The 14,745-nt window shown below is 37.8% G+C and overlaps 1 protein-coding gene across 1 annotated transcript in view; it reads left to right on the top strand.

Moving 5' to 3' along the window:
• The window catches only part of GPC3 (glypican 3), a gene marked incomplete at its 5' end in the record, with an annotated part of 495,727 nt that extends 484,646 nt beyond the window's left edge, over positions 1-11,081 (top strand). Inside the window, one exon of the mRNA XM_044682692.1 lies at positions 10,821-11,081. Within this exon, the coding sequence (XP_044538627.1) occupies positions 10,821-10,990 (170 nt within the window). The remainder of the gene's footprint in view (positions 1-10,820) is intronic.
• Positions 11,082-14,745: the final 3,664 nt, after the last annotated feature.

Below are 14,745 nucleotides of genomic sequence, written 5' to 3'. Positions count from 1 at the left end.
ATATTTATTGCCATATAATTGGGCAAAATAGTTTTTAATGATTGCCTTAATTTCCTCTTCACTAGAGGTGAGCTCTCCCTTTTCATCATTGATACTGTTAATTTAGTTTTCTTCTTTCCTTTTTTAATTAGATGTACCAGTACTTTGTCTATTTTATCTGTTTTTTCAAAATACCAGCTTCTAGTCTTATTTATTAATTCAACAGTTCTTTTACTTTCAATTTTATTAATTTCTCCTTTGATTTTTTTGTATTTCTAATTTAGTTTTCATCTGCGGATTTTTAATTTGTTCATTTTCTAGTTTTTTAAGTTGCATGCCTAATTCATTAACCTCTGCCCTCCCTAATTTGTTAATATATGAACTCAGTGATATAAATTTTCCCCTTAGAACTGCTTTGGCTGCATCCTGTAGGTTTTGGTAAGAAGTTTCATCATTGTCATTGTCTTCAATCAAATTATTAATTGTTTCTATAATTTGTTCTTTCACTAACTTATTTTGGAGAATCATATTATTTAATTTCCTATTTGTCTTTGGTTTGCCTCTCCATGTATTCTTACTAATGACTATTTTTATTGCATTATGATCTGATATTGTTGCATTTGTTATTTCTGCTTTTTTGCATTTGTTTGCCAAGTTTCTCTGCCCTAGTACATGGTCAATCTTTGTAAATGTTCCATGTTCTGCTGAAAAGAAGGTGTATTCCTTCTTTTTCTCCATATATCTACTAACCCTAATTTTTCCAGGATTTCATTCACCTCTCTTATCTCTTTCTTATTTATTTTTGGGTTTGATTTATCTAGATCTGATAGGGGAAAGTTGAGGTCACCCACTAGTATAGTTTTGCTATCTATTTTGTCCTTGAACTCCACTAGCTTCTCCTTTAGAAATTTAGATGCTATACTGTTTGGTGCATACATGTTGAGTCCTGATATTTCTTCATTATTTATACTGCCTTTTATTAGGATGTAATTACCTTCCCTATCTCTTTTAACCAGATCTATTTTAACTTTGGCTCTGCCAGAAATCACTATTGCAACTCCTGCCTTCTTTTTCTCAGTTGAAGCCCAATAGATTTTGCTCCATCCTTTCATTTTTACTCTATGTATGTCTGCCTGTCTCAAGTGTGTTTCTTGTAGACAACATATGGTAGGATTTGGGTTTCTCATCCACTCTGCTATTTTCCGTCTTTGGGCAAGTTCATGCCATTCACATTCAGAGTTATAATTATGTACTGTGTATTCCCAAACATTTTGATTCTCTCTCCTTTTCCTGCCCTTTCTCCTTTCACTATTTCCTTCTATAACAGTGTTTTGTTTTTAATCAGTTCCCCTAATCCCCTCCCTTATTGTACTTCCCTTTCTCCCTTCTCCCTTCTTATTCCCCTCTTATTCTTCTTTAGGGTCTTTTTAAGCTACTGCCCCCCTCTGCCCTCTCCCTTCCTAGTGTTACTTCCCTCCTCACCAGTCCTTTTGTTACCCTTCTACTTCTCTATAGGGCTCAAATCATTTCTCTGCCCCAATGGATCTGATTGTTCTTCCCTCTTTAAGTTGATTTTAATGCACTTTAGTATTAAATATTTCCTCTCTCCAACCTCTTTACCCTTCCAGTGTATTGATATTCTCCCCTGTTCACCCCACACACTTCTTTATGGAATATAAATTTACTACATTTTGTTTGTTTTCCCATTGTTCTTAATATTATCTCCTGTTTTCCCCTCTAGTTTTGTATATATTTATACATACATACATATATATATATACATATATCTTGACATTTCATCCTATACAATTTGTCACTGTTCCCTCTAAGTAAACTTATTTTAGTTACCCAGTTGATAATAACAATTTTTAATATTTGCCAATATCTTCTTTTCTTCTAGGGATACAAATCGATTGAACTTATTGGGTCCCTTAAAGAAAAGATTCCCCCACCCACCCACTCTCTTAATTACCTAATGGTGATTCTCTTGAGTTCTGTGTTTGGACAGCAAACTCTTTAAGTGTAGTTTTTTTCTTTATGAATGCTTAGAAGTCCTCAATTTTATTGAATGACCATACTTTCCCCTGCAAAAATATAGCCAGTTTTGCTGGATAGTTAATTCTTGGTTGTAGACCCAGTTCTCTTGCTTTCCGAACTATTATGTTCCATGCCTTCCAGGCCTTCAATGTAGAGGCAGCCAGATCCTGTGTTATCCTAACTGTGGTTCCCTGGTATCTGAATGACTTCTTCTTAGCAGCTTGTAATATTTTTCCTTGGTCTAGTAGTTTTTGAATTTGGCTATAATATTCCTGGAAGTTATCAGTTGTGGATTAAATATAGGAGGTGATCTGTAGATTCTTTCAATTTCCACTTTTCCCTCTTGTTCAAGAATGTCAGGGCAGTTTTCTTGGATAATTTCCTGTAGCATGATGTCTAACTAAACTTTTTCTTTTATCATGATGTTCCAGTAAACCAATAATTCTTAAATTGTCTCTTCTAGATCTGTTCTCCATATCTGTGGTTGAAATAATGAGGTGTTTCATATTCTCCTCAAATTTTTCATTTTTTTATTTGTTTTATATATTCTTGCTGCCTTGTGAAGTCATTTGCTTCTGGTTGTTGAATTCTATTTTTTAAAGACTGAATTTCATCCTTGGCTTTTTGTTCATCCTTCTCCTTTCTTTGCCTTCTTTGCTTCATTTTCAAGCTGGCCAATTCTGGCTTTTAATACCATATTTTCTTGTTTTAGTTTATGTATTTCCTTTTTCAAATTGTCTTTAGCATCTCTTGATTGCTTTTGAGTTCCTGAAGTTCTTGAGTTAATTGAATTTTGAGATCTTCCAAAGCCTGTGTCCAATTCATTGGAGTTTCTTGCTCTTCTATTTCATTTGCTCTCTTTCCACTTCCTGGAAAGAAGCTGTCAATTGTCATTTCTTTTCTCTTTTTCTGTCGTTAACTTATATTTTTTCCTTCTCTGTTCTGCTAGTTTAAGCAAATGGATTTAATGAGCTTTGATGAAAGATCTTCCCCCAGCTGGCAATGGAGATTTGAATTTATTTTCTCTGCAATCTCTGCAGGGGGAGGGGTGTTGGAGTTTCCCGGCCCTCTGAAGACTTCTGGTCTGTCCAATTGATGGGATTAAGCCTGTATTAATTGGATTAGTCTGTATTGCTTAATGTGCCCTGAGGCTAAAACCTCACAGGGAAAAAAAAGAAGTGGGAGGACAAGATGGAGTGTTTTCACTGAGCTGTCCAGCAGTAGGGTCCCCCTGCTCTGTCCTGCTGTTTGACCTGTTTTTTTTTCCTCTCGAAGCCCTTTGTTCTCTATCTTGGTGTGGTAGATCCAGGAAGTCTGAGGTTTGGCTCCATCTGAGCCACCATCTTCCAAGGGTTTTTGCTGCATTTCTCTGACTTCCTCCTCCAGCCACCTCCCTAGTGCCTATGTTCAACTCCCAGAGTCTGGAGCCAGCAAAGCTCTCTCTCTAGGCTGCTGAGCCCCTCAGGGAGATTTCAGGGGCCACTAGAGACTCCACACAGTGAGAAGGAAGGGTCCTGGGATTCCCCTTTTATACCCTCAAACCCAACAGTTCAAGAATCCAAGCCTTTTTCTTGGTGTACCTCTTGAGCTGTCCAGCAGTAGGATCCCCTGCTCTGTCTCATTGTTAGATTTGGTCCTCTTTATTCTTGAAGGGCATTGTTTTCTATCTTGCTGTAGAAAGGGTGGGGAGGTTTTAATATTTGCTCCATCTAAGCCGCCATCTTCTCTAGCTAAGGTAAGAGTTTTTTAAAAAGGATGCAAGAGAGAAAATCCTATTTTCTTTTTTTCCTCTATTTTTTCCTTTTTAAATATTATTCCATGTTTGCATGATTAATTTTCTTTCCCTCCCCTTTTCCCTCCTCACTTCTGGAGCTGACAAACAATTCCCCTGGTTTATTCAAGTATTATCACTTGATACCTAATTCCATATTATTCATTTTTGTAATAGAGTAATCTTTCAAAACCAAAATCCAAAATCCTATTCCCGTATAAACAAGTGATACATTATATGTTTTTCATCTGAGTTTCTACTCCCACAGTTTTTTCTTTCAATGTGGATAGCATTCTTTCTCATAAGTCCCTTGGGATTATCCTGGATCATTGCATTGCTACTAGTAGCAAAGTTCATTATATTGGATCATTCCATGATGTTTCATTTTCTGTATACAATTTTCTCTTGGTTCTGCTCATTTCACTATGCATCAGTTCATGGAGGTCTTTCCAGTTGGTATAGAAATTCTCCAGTTCATCATTCCTTATAGCACAATAGTATTCCATCACCAACAAGTACCACAATTTGTTCAGCCATTCCCCAATCGAGGGACAACCCCTCATTTTCCAATTTTTTGCCACCACAAAAGTGCAGCTATTAATATTTTTGTACAATTGTTTTCTATTTCTTTGGGGTACAAACCTAGTAGTGGTATTGCTGGCTCAAAGGGCATGTATTCTTTTAAAGCTCTTTCTTTGGGCATGATTCCAAATTGCCTTCCAGAATGGTTGGATCAATTCACAACTCCACCAGCAATGCATTAGTGTCCCAATTTTGCCACATCCCCTCCAACATTTATTATTTTCCTTTACTGTCATATTGGCCAGTCTGCTAGGTATGAGGTGGTACCTCAGAGTTGATTTGATTTGCATTTCTCTAATTAGGAGGGTTTTAGAACACTTTTTCATATGATTATTGATAGTCTTGATTTCTTCATCTGAAAACTACCTATTCATATCCCTTGACCATTTGTCAATTGAGGAATGGCTTGAAAATCCATATTTTCTGATGACATGATGGTTTATACTTGGTTTATCTGCTGATTGTTTAGGTTTTCTGAGTCAATTAATAGATTCAGTAAAGCAACAGGACACAAAATAAACACAAAAATTACTATTCTATCAAGCAATAAAAAAGGAAAATTCCATAAAAAACTACAAAATCCATAAAATATTTGGGAGTCATTCTATTAGATCACATGCTACTGTTACTACTAGCTAGCATTTATATAGGGCTTTAAGAATTGCACAATACTTTATATAAAGTATCTCATTTTATCCTCACAATAACCTTGTGAATTAAGTGCTATTATTATGCCCATTTTAGTCTCACAGATGAGATAACTGAGGCAAAAAGAGGTTAGTGACTTGCTCAGAGTCTCATAGCTATATCTGCCTAAGTTAGGATTGAAACTCAGGTCTTTCTTGATTCCAATCAATCCATAAACACTTGCCAATTATTATTTACCAGACACTCTGTCCTTGCTCTCAAAGAAATCCCAATCTAATAGTGGAGATAACGTGCAAATAAATATAAACAAACAAGCTGTGTAAAGGATAAATAGGAAATAATTAACAGAAAGTGATACAATTCTGAGAGGTTAGGAAAGGCTGGCTGAAAATATGGAATTTTAGTTGGAAAAGGAATTTAGGGAAGCCAGAAGGTGAAGTTGAGAAGAAAGAGCATTCCAGTCAAGGGGGGAAGGCCTGAGAAAAGGCCCAAAGCCAATAGACAGGAGTGTCTTATTTGTGGAATAGCCAAGGCCAGTATCATCAGTCAGAGACTGAGGTATAAGAAAATGAAAAGTAGGATGACACAGGGTTATGAAGGACTTTGCATACCAAACATAGTGTTTTATATTTCATTCTAGAGACAATAGGAAGCCACTGGAGATTATCAAAAAGGGGATGACATGGTCAAACCTGAGCTGTAGGAAAATTGCTTCAGAATTAGAGAATGAATTAGAGTGAGGAGATCTGAAAAAAAAACCAAAACACCGTCAGGCTATTGTAATAGACCACGTGAGAAATGATAAAGGTTTATAGCAGAGCACTGGCAGCATCAGAGGAGAGATGAGTTTGAGAGATGTTGCAAAGGTAAAATCAACAGGCTTTAACAACAGATTGAATGGGGTGGGGTATAAGAGAAGTCAAGAATGAACTCCAAATATCTATTAACTCTAATTTCTCTAACATTTCATTCACTTCCCTTCTTTCTTATTTATTTTTTGTTTGATTCATCTAGTTCTGATAGGGGAAAGTTGAGGTCCCCCACTAGTATCGTTTTACTATCTATTTCTTCCTTTAGCTCCTTTAGTTTCTTCTTTAGAAAACTGGATGCTATATCATTTGGTGCATAAATGTTTAGTAATGATATTACTTCATTTTTTATAATTTCTTTTAGCAAGATATAATTTCCTTCCTCCACTCTTTTTTTAATTTCATTTTTATTGTCATGCAAAACACACTTCCATATTGGTCATTGTTGTAACAGCACACTCATATATAGCCAAAACCCCAAAATAAAACCACAAATACACTGATGTGAAAGACAACTCAAACGGTTCTTTCTCTGGAAGTGGATAGCATTCCCTATCATAAATCTTTCAGGATTGTTCCAGATCATTGCATTGCTGAGAGGGGCCCAGTTTTCACAGTTGATCATCATACAATATTGCTGTTACTATGTACAATGTTCTCCCAATCCTGCTTATTTTGCTCTGCATCAGTTCCTGCAGATCTTTCCAGCTTTGAAAGACTGTTTAATAAGAGAAATGCAAACCAAAATAACAATAATGACAGGTAGCATTTATATAGGACTTTAAAGTTTGCAAACTGCATCACAAATATGTTCTCATTTGATCCTCACAACAACCTTGCAAGGTAGGTGCTATGATCATCCTTATTTTACATATAAGGAAACTGAAACAGACAGGATCACATAACTAGTAAGTGTCCAAGGTAGAATTTGAACTCAAATCTTTTTTACTCCAGGTCAAAATCCCTCTCCATTGTGCCACCTAGCTGCCTCTACATGAAAACAACTCAGATTTCACTTCACATCCCGCAAACAGATAAATATGACAAAAGATGGGAATAGTCAATGTTGGGAGAGTTGTGGAAACAAGAATACTAATATATTCTTGGTGGAGTTGTTAAATTGGTCCAAACATTCTGGAAGGCAATCTGACATGGAGGTCAAAATATCAATCCACTTTGATCCAGAGATCCTACTGTCAGGTGGGTTACAGAAAAATAAGGATGTCCCAAGGTATTGTGAAATTAGAAATTTGTACCCCAGAATTATGTTTCCCAGCACCCCACTTTCATCCTCACGTTTTGAAGATAAGTTTGTGTAGCTCTGCCCTCTCTCTCTTCTCCCGTCTTTTGCGTTCTGTTAAACTTGCCTTTACTCAGGCTATACTTTTCCTCTGCTTCAAGTGATTATTAATAAATTGTATAAAACATAATACTTGGGAGTTATTGGATATTAATTTTAATATTACAGTATAAATACCAAGAAGTCAAAGACAGAAAGGTTCACACATGCCAAAGTAGTCACAGAAGCAATTTTGAAATAGGAAATAACTGGAAACAAAAAAAAGTACATTAACCGTAGAAAAGCTCAACAAGTTTTGGTAGATGAATGTTTTAGTGGCTATTTTTTTCTTAACCTTTTATTAGGAAAATTTGTTGATTTTAATGCAAAGTAGAAAACACTGAAAATGAAAATTATAGGTGAAATTTGCCAGCAAATGTGGCTGCAGAAATAAACATTAGCCAGTAGTATACTGCAATACATTAAGTAAATTATTCACCATGACCAAGCAAGGCTAATTATTGGGCATATAAGGCTTCATTAACATCAGAGAAACTAAAATAAAACAATAATTAAAACACACCAAAAACTTCAAAAAATAACCAATGGACAAAGAAAAGCTTTCAATAATGTATAATTTGTGATAAAAAAAAACAGATATAGAAAGATTTTTCCCTCAACAAAATTTTAAAAATCTACCAAAGGGTAGATACCAACATAACAGAAAATAGAAAAATGTTAAAAACATTATCACTAAAGGTAGACACAATGCAGGGGCAGCTGGGTAGCTCAGTAGATAGAGAGCCAGGACTAGAGACAGGAGGTCCTAGGTTCAAATCTGACCTCAGACCCTTCTTAGCTCTGTGACCCTGGGCAAGTCACTTAACCCCCATTGCCTGACCTTTATCACTCTTCTGCCTTAGAACCAACACACAGTATTGATTCTAGGTTGGAAGGTGAGGGTTTGAAAAAAAGTAGATACAATGCAAGGACTCCTACTCTTGCTGCTTTTATTTGATAAGACACTGAACGGTCTTACCAGACTATGCCCAAAGGACTATAAAACAAAGCATGCCTTTTGCTCCAGTAATACTACTACTAGGTCTGTATTCCAAAGAGATAATTAAAAAGGGGAAAGGATCTACTTGCACAAAAATATTTATAGCTTTTTGTAGTGACAAAGAATTGGAAATTAAAGGAATGTCCATCAGTTGAGGAATGGCTGAACAAACTGTGGTATATAATAATGTTGATGGAATACTACCGTGCTGTAAGTAATAATGAATAAGATGATTTCAGAAGGAGCTAACACAAACCGATGAAGAGTGAAATAAGCAAAACCAGGAGAAAGAACACTGTACACAATAATAACAATATTGTGAAATGATCGACTATGATAGGCTCAGCTACTAACAGCAATGCAATGACCCAGGACAATTTTGAAAGACTTATGACAAAGAATCTTATTCACCTCCAGAGAAAGAACTGTTGGAACGGGGATGCAGATCAAAGTGTGTGATTTTTCACTTTCATTTATTTGAGTTTTTGTTTTGGGGTTTGGGTTTTATATATTTATTTTCTTACAAAAATGATCAATATGGAAATGTTTTGCACAATAATACATGTATAACCCAGATCAAAGTACTTGCCAGTTGTGGAAGGGGGAAGGGGAGGGAGGGAGACAATTTGGATCATGTCACTTTAGAAAACTTATGTGGACATTTGTTATTGCATGTAATTGGTAAAAAAATATATATCTTTATAATAAAAAATTCTTACCATTTTACTAAGAACAGAGGCATTAACATTGAAACTTAGGTAAAAATATCATTATTCATAGATAGCACATTAATATAGAAAATCCATCTTTATGAAATTAAAAGAGAAATAAAAGAGTGCAGCAAAGTAATCGCATTCAAGATTATTCTCTTACTCCAAATAAAGAGCAAGAAAATACAATTTTAAAAAAGAAGAAATCCCAATATACAACAGTAAAAACTGTCAAATATTTGTGAATTAGCCTATAGAGGAGTATAAAGAACCTGTAAAAGGACTGTAAACCTTATAATGACTGAAATCAAGAAAGAGCTAAATAACTGGAGGGTTATTTAATTTTTATGTATGGGCCAAATTAATATAGCAACAATGGCATTATTCTCTAAATTAATTTACATAACCTGTGAGACAAAAATGCATCTGTATGGAATTAGTACAAGTGGGCCAGTATCAAGGGGTATGCTTAAGAGAAAAGTCGACAGAGATGGTCTTCTATCCCTAGACTTTGAAATATATTACTAAGTGGTTATCATCATGATTATCTGATACTGGGCAAACAGAAACAGATCCATGGAACTTTATAGTACAGCAAAAAAATTGTGTTTAAGAAACTTATGAAAAATAAAACCACAGGAAAGGATCCATTATTTAACAAATCTACATGAAAAAATTGATTTATAATTATGTGGGAAAGGAATTTAGAAACCATGTCTTTTGCAATAAAGCCCAGTAAAATTCCAGCTGGATTAGGGACCTAAGAATAAGAAGAAAAGAACAAGGAATAAAAGTATTTATCTAAATTGTGAAGAGATTTTCTTAATTCCACAACTCAGGAACTAGTAGGAAATTATTGGAATAATTGGAGAATACTTATGGCAAACACAAGAGATAAATTCATTTCAATTTAATTTGATGAATCCCATATTTATTAAGTGCCTATTGTGTGCAAGGTATTTTGCAAGAAAGAGGAGGGGTAGCATTCCAGACATGCCTGGACAAAGACATGAAGGCAGGAGAGAAAATGTTGTGGCCAAAGAACATCAAGTAGGCCAGTTTGGCTGAATCAAGTTTGTATTTCTCCTGGAGGAAATGAGAAGCCATTGACATTCATGCAGCAAAGAAGGGGGTGAGGAAGATGTCTCTGGCAATTGTGTGTGGAGGCTAGATCGAACAAGAGAAAAACTGGAGGCAGGGCAACCAATTAGTTGTTGAAATAGCTCAGGGGAAGAAGAGGTAAATGAGGGCCTAACAAATGAGAGTAGAGAGATTAGACTGATGTAGGGGCAGCAGACAAGACAAGAGCTGGCAAATGATCAGCTGTGGGAGGAGGTGAAGGCGAGAGAGAGAAAATGTGAGGAATTGTTCAAAAGTCCCAATGGCCTGGTGAACAAATGGCCCAAAGAAATATTTGCATGAGGGGCCACAAGTCATAATCATCTTAAAAATCGTCAGAGGTGAACGAAAACAATCAAATGGCCCCACAAGAAGTAGAAACAACAAAACTCCTGTGGTGGGGGGGAAATTAGGAGAAATGGATACACTAATTCACCAAAGCTGGAATCACAAACTTGTAGAATCTTTTTCAAGAATCATCTAGCAGTGTGTGCAGGAAAAGGTACAAAAACTAATCATGCTCACTCATCACACAGTACCCTTGTTGGGAAGATGCTCTGTCAGTGTTAAATGAAAAAGGAGCGATCTGTTGCTCATTTCATAGCAGCATTAGATATAAGTGGAGGAAGGGGGCAGAAATGCCCAACCATCAGGGAATGGTTAAATAATGGAACAATCATGTAATTTCTCAAGTATGAAAAATATACAGAAATATGGAAAGATATTTATGAAATAGCACAAATCAAAAAATCAGAACCAGAAAAATGGAGCATAGTGTGGATCTGATGCCACTGCTAACACTGGGTTCCTTCCTTTCTCTTTGCAGAACTGGCTTATGACCTGGAAGTGGATGAAGCCCCTCTGAACAAGCAACTTCTGAACCAGCAAAGCAAAGAAGGGAAAAGCGTTAAAAGTCTGGGGCCAGAGAATTCCATGCTGGGTCTTTTGGCCGGCTTCCTACTATATGTGCTGTGTTTCTTTGTGCTGGTCCACTGACTCAACAGTGCAAGGCCACACTTTAATGGTACCTATCCCTTTGCAATGACCCTTTGCAAAGGAAATCTCCTTAGGAGCTATCTCTTCTGTCCTGTTCTATTTTGTCCTGTCTTGTCTGTCTGTCATCTGTCTCTTTCCTAAATATTAAATGGAAGAGAGACGACAAGTTCTGTTTTGTAAAATAAAATGTAACTTTGCGATGATGGTGAACATTAGTGTACGTGTACCCTTTTTTTCTCTTGAAAGTAGTAGTATGAGGCAGGGTGAGTGATGCACAAATGTCACAGACACTGAAATGCAAACCTGTTGCATAGCGTAAAATCTGCTGGACTTCCTCTTTGTGTAAGTTCTAAGTTGTCTTCCCAGGACAAGGTGGGGAGGTGGGGAGAGGAGAGAGAGACAGACACGCCATGACTTCCAAGTCAAGGCAATGGCAACAAGCATGACAACAACCTCTCATCAAAAGGAGGGCAGCTAAAATCTGAGCATTCTTACCACCAATGTCAAATGATTCAATCCTAGAAATGTCTGCTTTGCCATACCACCTTAAGGACCACAAGGTGGTTTTCCCCCAGCTGTTTAGATAGGTTTGGACAAGCTCAGAGTGTTCTTTACTCTACCATCTTGGCAGCCCGAATCCTGAATCAAGACCTTTCCTTCTAAATTGCAGCTATTATATTTTCCCTTCCCCTATTGGGAATATTTTCCATTTGTATCCTTGGCACTTAACATGATGACTTTCCCATAGTAAAAGCTTAGTAAATGTTTCTGTATTCATTCATTCATTCATTTATTCATTCATTCATTCATCCAACAAGCATTTATTAAGTATCTACTATTGCCAGGCCCTGTGCTCAATCTTGGGGAGATCAAAACAAAAGCAAAAAGTCTTTGGGCATCCAGGAAATCCCAAGGAGGGTCCTGAAAAGAAGTCAGCGTCTTTACTAAGCTTCCCACCTCCTCAGTGGGCACCAAGCACATGCAAGCCTGGATTCACCTTGCCCTTGCCTCTTAATGACACCTCTCTGCCTTTGCCTACTACCACACTCTCACACTTTGGCTTTTTTCCTACTTCTTTTGTCTGCCTAGTAGTCCCTGCCATTGGCTGAGCCCCACACTAGGCCTGTGATTTCCTGGATGCAGGGGTCTGATGGTAATGCCAACACACATAAGCACTTGTCATGAAACCCAAACCTCTGAGTATCCTGTGAGGCAGTGAGAAGTGATGTGATTGGCCTGAGATACCCAGCCAGGCCTCGCCAGAGGCAGGACTCAAATCCAGGGCTTCCTGGCTCTAAGACACACAGCTTCTTAACAACATATATTCTCTAGCTTGATGTCTCACCTTACTCATTTGATTTGGTTCTTAAAGACTTTGGTCATTTCCCCAAAGCAAACCTGCTCTTAGAAGGTTTAACCTCTCAGAGGTTAAGAATCAGTCAAGACTGTGTCCCGGTCTCTAAGAACCCTTCCCCAAGTGAGGCTAGGCCATGTGCTCAGCATCTACTCCCAAGCCAAGCTCTTCCAGAGTCCAGGTCATCACCATCCCCTACCCTATTTGAACCTTTTAGTAGATATACAAAGGCAGTGTCCTGAAACATGGGATATCCTCCCTGTCCTTGTAATCAGTATGCATGAGAGAACCTTCCTAATATCTTCTCAGATCTCTGAAGAAGGGGTCTCTTATGGCGCAACCTGCTTCCAAAGAAATAATGAATCAAGCCACTCTAGAGAAACTAATTTGATATAGATGGTGGGGTCCTCCTGATGCCCCTATTTGTAGACAGTCCCCTCAATCCCTGGAATACTGCAGATCCACAATCTCAAGAGTGAGACAAAAATTATTTGAACTGGAAAAACCAATTGGATAAAGAATGTCAACTGTGTGTACAATGGCATACAGTTGGATAGACAATCTACTGACTTTGCCCATTGGCATATCTACCACTGAAGCAGAGTACAAATGGACAAGATGGGTCCAGAAATGGATGGGAGAAAGAGACAAGGCTAGAATGGCTTCAGTCAAATTACAAAGTTCCTTCAATGCCATACACTTTTTTACACAGATATTCTACTGGCATTATCATAAAGCTGTGAGTCTTGTCAAGTCACCAAGAACTGATTCAGTGGCTCTCATGTACCAGGCATCTGGCCAAACAGTAGGGATACAAAGAAATGCAGAAATAAAAAACAAATCAACTAAAGCCCTGCTTCCAAGGCCCTCACAGTTTAATGGGGAGATAACATGTAATAAAGACAGGAGTAACTCAAATGATCTCCAAGGGAAGGCGCCAGCATTAAGGGGAACTAGAAATTGGGGTTTTACCTGGTACCTGAAGGAAGTCAGAGAAGCTAGGAGGTAGAGATGAGGCAAGGGGGACAACTGGTGAAAATGCCCAGAGTGGAGAGATGGAAGAACAGCAAGAAGGCCCATGCCACTAGAATGGAGAGTGTAAAAAGGGAAGTGAGGTATAAGAAGACTGGAAAGGTGTGAATTCAAACAAGGGGTTGTGCATATGTATGGAGATGACAGGGAGCTTCTGGAGTTTATTGATTATGGCTTGAAGGGAGGTGATATGGACAGCCCTGTGCATTAGGGAGGTCACATTGCCAGCTGAGTAGAGGATAGCTTGGATCGGGGAAAGACTTGAGGCAGGCAGGCAGACCCACCAGCAGCTATTGCAATAGTCTATGTATAAGGTAATGAGGGTCTGCACTAGCCTGGTAGCAGATTCAGAGCAGAGAAGGGGGGATATCCAAGAGATGTTGTGAATGTCAAAATGACAAAGCTTGGCTTTAGAGGTGGTTAAAGAGTAAGAAGTCAACTGTAAGTGGAGGTGACTAAGAAGATGGTAATAGCCTCAACAAAATGGGAAAATTAGGAAGAGAAGATTTAGAGGAAAATATAACGTGTTCAGTTTGGGATATGTTGAGTTTAAATTGTCTACAAGGCATCCATTTCCAAGTACCAAATAGACAGTTGGAGATGTGAGACTGGAGATCAGCAGAGAGGTGAAAAGACTGCACAACTAGATCTGAGAATCATCTGAATCTATGAGAGCTGATGGGAATCACCAAACAAAGAGAGAAAGAGAGAAAAGAGAAGAAAGCCTGGGATGGAGCCCTGAGGATCACTCAGAGACAGCAGGCATTACCTGGCTGAAGATGTAGCAAAGGAGTGGCCAGCTAGTTAGGATAAAAACTAGGAGAGTTCAGTGTCATGAAAAACTAGAAAAGAGATTAACAAAAAGAATCCCCCCTGATCAGTAGTTTCCAAGGCTGCAGCAAGATCAAGAAGGTTAAAGATTTTTTTAAAGGGCCTAGATTTGTCAATTAAGAGATCACTGGCTGAGAAGGCAGCTGGGTGGCTCAGCGGATTATGGTCCTGGGTTCAAATATGACCTCAGACACTTCCTAGCTGTGTGACCCTGGGCAAGTCACTTGACCCCCACTGTCCACCTAACCCTTACCACTTCTCTTCCTTAGAACCAACATATAGGATTGAATCTAAGAGAGAAAATCAGGGTTTAAAATTTTTTTAAAGAAAAGAGATCATGGCAAGTTTGGAGAGAGCACTTTTAGATAAAGTTAGAAGATGGACTACAGAGTTAAAAAGAGAGAGGGGAAAGGAAGTGGAGACATCCATTGTAGATGGTCTTTTCATAGAGTTTAACCACAAAGATAGATTGAAAGAGTGGATGAAAGGATCAAGTGAGGGGTTTTGTGAACACGGAGAGACATGGGCATATTTGGAA

This window comes from Gracilinanus agilis, chromosome X (assembly GCF_016433145.1).
Source record: "Gracilinanus agilis isolate LMUSP501 chromosome X, AgileGrace, whole genome shotgun sequence".
Taxonomy (NCBI): Eukaryota; Metazoa; Chordata; class Mammalia; order Didelphimorphia; family Didelphidae; genus Gracilinanus; species Gracilinanus agilis.
Note: the sequence above shows the minus strand (reverse complement) of the source record. Positions and strands in the feature narration are given on the sequence as shown.